This window comes from Buceros rhinoceros, unplaced genomic scaffold (genome assembly GCF_000710305.1).
Source record: "Buceros rhinoceros silvestris isolate BGI_N320 unplaced genomic scaffold, ASM71030v1 scaffold25824, whole genome shotgun sequence".
Lineage (NCBI taxonomy): Eukaryota > Metazoa > Chordata > Aves > Bucerotiformes > Bucerotidae > Buceros > Buceros rhinoceros.
The window spans coordinates 11177-15545 of record NW_010406883.1 but is presented as its reverse complement, the minus strand read 5'-3'; the positions used below and the strand labels follow the sequence as shown (position 1 = coordinate 15545).

At 48.8% G+C, this 4369-nt stretch overlaps 1 protein-coding gene across 1 annotated transcript in view; it reads left to right on the top strand.

Annotated features, from left to right (window-relative positions):
• Positions 1 to 144: 144 nt before the first annotated feature.
• Positions 145 to 4369, top strand: part of LOC104491815 (torsin-1A-interacting protein 1-like) — a gene marked incomplete at its 5' end in the record, with an annotated part of 9442 nt that continues 5217 nt past the window's right edge. The window contains 2 exons of the mRNA XM_010134286.1: positions 145 to 333; positions 3515 to 3640. Coding sequence (XP_010132588.1) covers positions 145 to 333; positions 3515 to 3640 — 315 coding nt within the window. The remainder of the gene's footprint in view (positions 334 to 3514; positions 3641 to 4369) is intronic.

Genomic DNA, 4369 nt, shown 5'->3' with positions numbered 1-4369 from the left:
GGGGCGCCCTCTCGGACAGCCTCGCTGGAAGCGCTGCCGTGTGCCCGCCAGTCTGGTGCCCTTGCGAGGCTGTGGGGCCGGAGACGGGAGGGTGGAAGGGAGCTGGCCGGCCTTGCCCCGCCCGTGACGCGTTTCTCGTTTCAGGGGAACAGCGCTACCGCGGGAGCCCGGACTCCTTGACCCGCCCCCCTATCAAAGCCTGTAGGTCGGCAGGAAGGCTTCTGCCTGGGCCTTGCCCCGCCCGTGACGCGTTTCTCGTTTCAGGGGAACAGCGCTACCGCGGGAGCCCGGACTCCTTGACCCGCCCCCCTATCAAAGCCTGTAGGTCGGCAGGTAGGTTTTGGCTTGGAAAGGCCCTGCGTATGCTGCTTGCAAAGGTGCCGAGCTGCACAGGACACGAGGAGATGGAGGTTACTGGGTTGTAGCTCCTCTGCAGCTTTTTCCGTGGTTCTGGTGCGCAGGTGAGGAAATTCCTCCGCGGTTTTCACCCCATGCGTAAGAGATGAGGAGAGCTTCTCGGCCTTCCGGAAGGGTCGGTGCCCGCAGAGGACGGCGGAGCCCTTAGGTGGCTGTTTTCCCTAGTCCATCACTTGGCGTATCACATTTTGTCACAGCGTTAAAACGGGGAATAGCTGATTTTACTAACCTTGCTTGGTTTCCATATGCTGAATTTCAATAAAGTATCTTGAGCTGCAGAAACACGTTGCTGTAAGACGTGCTCTGTACAGCGAGCAGCATTGCTTATGAGGAGATGAGTAACTGGGGCTCGCCGGTGCCTTCCCAGAACACCAGGCACACACTGGTACTTGATCTCGGATGCTGGGCTGGATGAGCTGTTGTGTTGGCTCTGCGCGGCGCCTCCTTGTTTCCTTCGTTGATGAAAACTGGACCCTTCTCAAGACGCCAGGGAGGTGCTATGTGTAACACAGTCACGTGGCTCTAGCCAGAAAACTGCAAGCATATTGTATTTCCTTCCCTTTTAGTCTGCTGGTCTGTTTTGAGTGGGACTGTCTACGTTATTAGCGTGTGGCAGTTCTTGAGAGGATGAGTATGGCTGAGGCTCCTGCCCATTCCCATCAGTATGCTTGCGCCAGGGCTGTCGCCAGGCTCTTCTTAGAGCTGTGGTGTGCGACCTTAATTACGTGGCACTGCCCTTAAAAAGGGCTGCCAATATTATGCTTCAGCAGCGGAATTTCCAGGAGGTGTGGAAAAATCTCTGTCTTGAGGGAGGAAGAGAGCAGCTACAGGTGTTTCTTTGGGAAGGCACAAAGGTTTATCTGTGAAAAAGCCGGTGGGAAGCTGTTACTCCCAAATGAGAGCTAACAGGGTACTAATATGCTTAGTATTTTAGGTGTGGTTGGGCTGCTCTAGGAGGTACAGCAGCGTGTGGTGGGGTTTTTTACATAGATGTTTCTAGAAGTGAGGCTGGTCCTCCCCCCACCTCCCTGAGTGGTATTTGATATAGTCACAGCAGGCGTACAAGTGTGATGTTAAGAGACCCAAACGCTTCATAGAGAAGCAAAGGGGAACCTCCCCCCTGTAGCTGTACACTATTGGTCGTTTTCTGCAGGAGTGCAGGGGAACGCAGGGTCTGAGCCAGTGGTGGATTTTTATCAGGATGTCGTGCTTCCCTGAAGCAAAACCACAGCTTGAGAAACTGTTTTCCAGCTGGTGCTTAGGGGTTTTAAGTAGAGATTAGGAAACTTCGTTCTAGAGCAGACAAGCTTTAAAAGCCTCCAAACACCGCTGCAAATGAGATCAGTGAGTTAAAGGTATGTGCTAGCTATCTCCACTGAAGCTGTCTTAAACCAGGCAGGACTGTGAGAGTTAAAGGCAGGCACCAGGTGGTTTTGGCTCTGGAGTTTGTGCTGTCTCTACTTGCAGCAAGTTTGTGGCAGGCTTTTTTATCTCTGCGTCAAAAAAGCTCGAGCCCCCAGGGACAGATATGTACCAGACTTAAAAGAAGTTCCACTCTGTTAAAAGAGTGGCTTTGTATTTTGGTGTAAACACCCGTATTTTATGAACTCGTGGTTTTCTAGTCCCTTTGCATAAACTGGTGTACGAAATGGCGATCGTAAGAAGCTGATGCTCTCTTGGCAGGTGGCTGCCGTGGGGGCTGGCTAGTGGGTTTAAGGTGAGTTGGAAAATCTTCCCTAGCAGCCTGGGAGCAGGAATAACCCTTTGGGTAGGGGACTGCATGAGTAGCCCCGTGAGGCTCTATAGATCTCTCTGGTCTTGTGATAACTAACCACTGCTACTAGGGAGACTCCCCTTACGAAACCTCAGTACCTGGTGAAAGACCATGGGTATGTTGTTTGGTATTCCCGAAGATCGAGTGATTTGGTATCTGCATTCTTAGCTTGGTGGGAAAACATTCACTTACAGCTTTTTAAGGTGGTTTTGAAAATACAGTATCCCGCTCGCTATGTATAAATATGTAACTGTTGTACCCGTGACTTAATGTCTTTAAAACTTAGTTTTCTCCCTTCTATGTGTTTGTTGTTTGTTTTTTTTCCTTTATTTTGTATGCCAGCACACTAAAGCTGGCAGAACATACTAGAAAAAGGCTGGTTTCTTTTCTTGAAATAAAGTTAATAAACACTAGGTGGCAAGCTGCGTATTGCCCCTGCTCGTGTGGTAAAGGAGCTGCGGAAACACACTGAACAGTGGGAGAAGCCAGCACTGTTAAAAGAATGAAAGGGCCCAGTGTGAGCGTTACAATCGTTTGCCAATTGTATTCTTCCCTTTGGTGCTTCCTCCGCTGAGCAGCCGTGTGGTTTCAGACCTCTCCTCCTGCCGACTGCCTTTCCAGCCCTGACCTTTGCTCTGTGACTCCTGTCACCTTACAGGGCTTTATTCCGTCTAGTTAGTAATGTTAACGCAGCTGGGTGTCCTCTCTGCTTGGCTGTGTGATTTGGCAAGCAATCTAAAGGTTCAAGTTCTTCACAGCTACCTGAGGGGGTTAAGTTAGGAGCGTAGGTGCCCTGGGTTGCTGTTACGGTTAATGAGAAAGAGCCCCGCCTAAAGGGCAGCTTGGACTAGGTAAAAAGGGGACTTAGGTTCTGTATTCGCTTCTCTCTCTTCTCTCCCGTGCCTGGTGCTGTGGAAGGCAGCACAGTTAGTGTTTGTAAGCCGTGTGCCCAAAGCTGGGGGACAAATTCTCTTTGCCCTGTGTTTACTAGTTCATGCTAAATCCCTCTAGTGGGAGGCGTTTCCTGGCTTTCAGCATTCTGTGACTCGATGTCTGCGTTTAGGTTTCACATTAGAAACGTGGTGGTGTAGACTATATTTGTTGTGAACTCAAATTTACCATAAGCTTTTCAAGTCTTAGTTCCTTTTGGATGCATTTTAAGAAGGTGACTCCTGGAAGATCACAACTTGAAAATCACTGGTTTAGATGATCATGTGTGTTCTGAAATGGTGTCTCGGTCCTTCAGTTTTGTGATAGTATGAGCACAGATGATCCTGCACCTGTACCAATCCTCTTTTCTTTCTCTTTTTTGCCTCCTGACAGTCAGTTCTCCAGCTTACTCTCTTCCAGAGAATCCAATAAAGGAAAAAGCAAACAAAAAGGCTTACGATGATAACGAAGCCGAGAAACCAGCAAGGCATCAACCAAATATTTATACACCGATGAAAGGTAACACCACTAGTTTTATCAGTGTTTTTCCGCAATGTAACAAATGTTTGCTTAAATGTGCTAAAATGACATTCTTTCAGTTCTGTTACAAAAGGGGGAGTTGAGTTGAAATCTGAATGGACAAAGAAGTTTAAATAAAATAATAATAGTTTTCAGGGTGTATTCCTGCCCGTGAGCCAAATTACAACTGATTGTGGTATGACAGTCATCTCTTGAGTCTAAAAAAGTCAAGTCCATGAAAGCGCGGTTTTAAACTTTGATAAATACATCCGAAAAGCAGAACAAAAAGATGAGTAATGTCATACCTGCTTCAAAGCCTGTTACGAGAGTGGATCTGTAATTGCCTCAGGCAAAGCAAAACCAAACTGTTCTTTTTCTAAAATGAGGAGTTACTTTTGACTTGGAATCTGGAGGAATCTGATTGTACCAAGTGATTTCAAAGTGCAGGAGCACTTTTTCTGTTTACGGCTCAAGAGACTTCCCTCGGTGTGCGCTACAGGGCTGTGTAAGGGGGGGTTTTGGCAAGCCGGTAACCAGTCAGAGAGCGAGGCAGTGGCTCGCGTTCCTTTGGTCAGTAACACCGTCCTAATCACACGGTGTCGATGGGAGAGCACTAAACCCAGTTGTGAGCGCAGACTGACGGGACGCAGGCACCAGGTAGTCAAGATGTGCGCAAGAACAGGTCGGTGTCAGCCTGCCGTTTCCCCGCAGCCACGGCCGGCGCCTGGC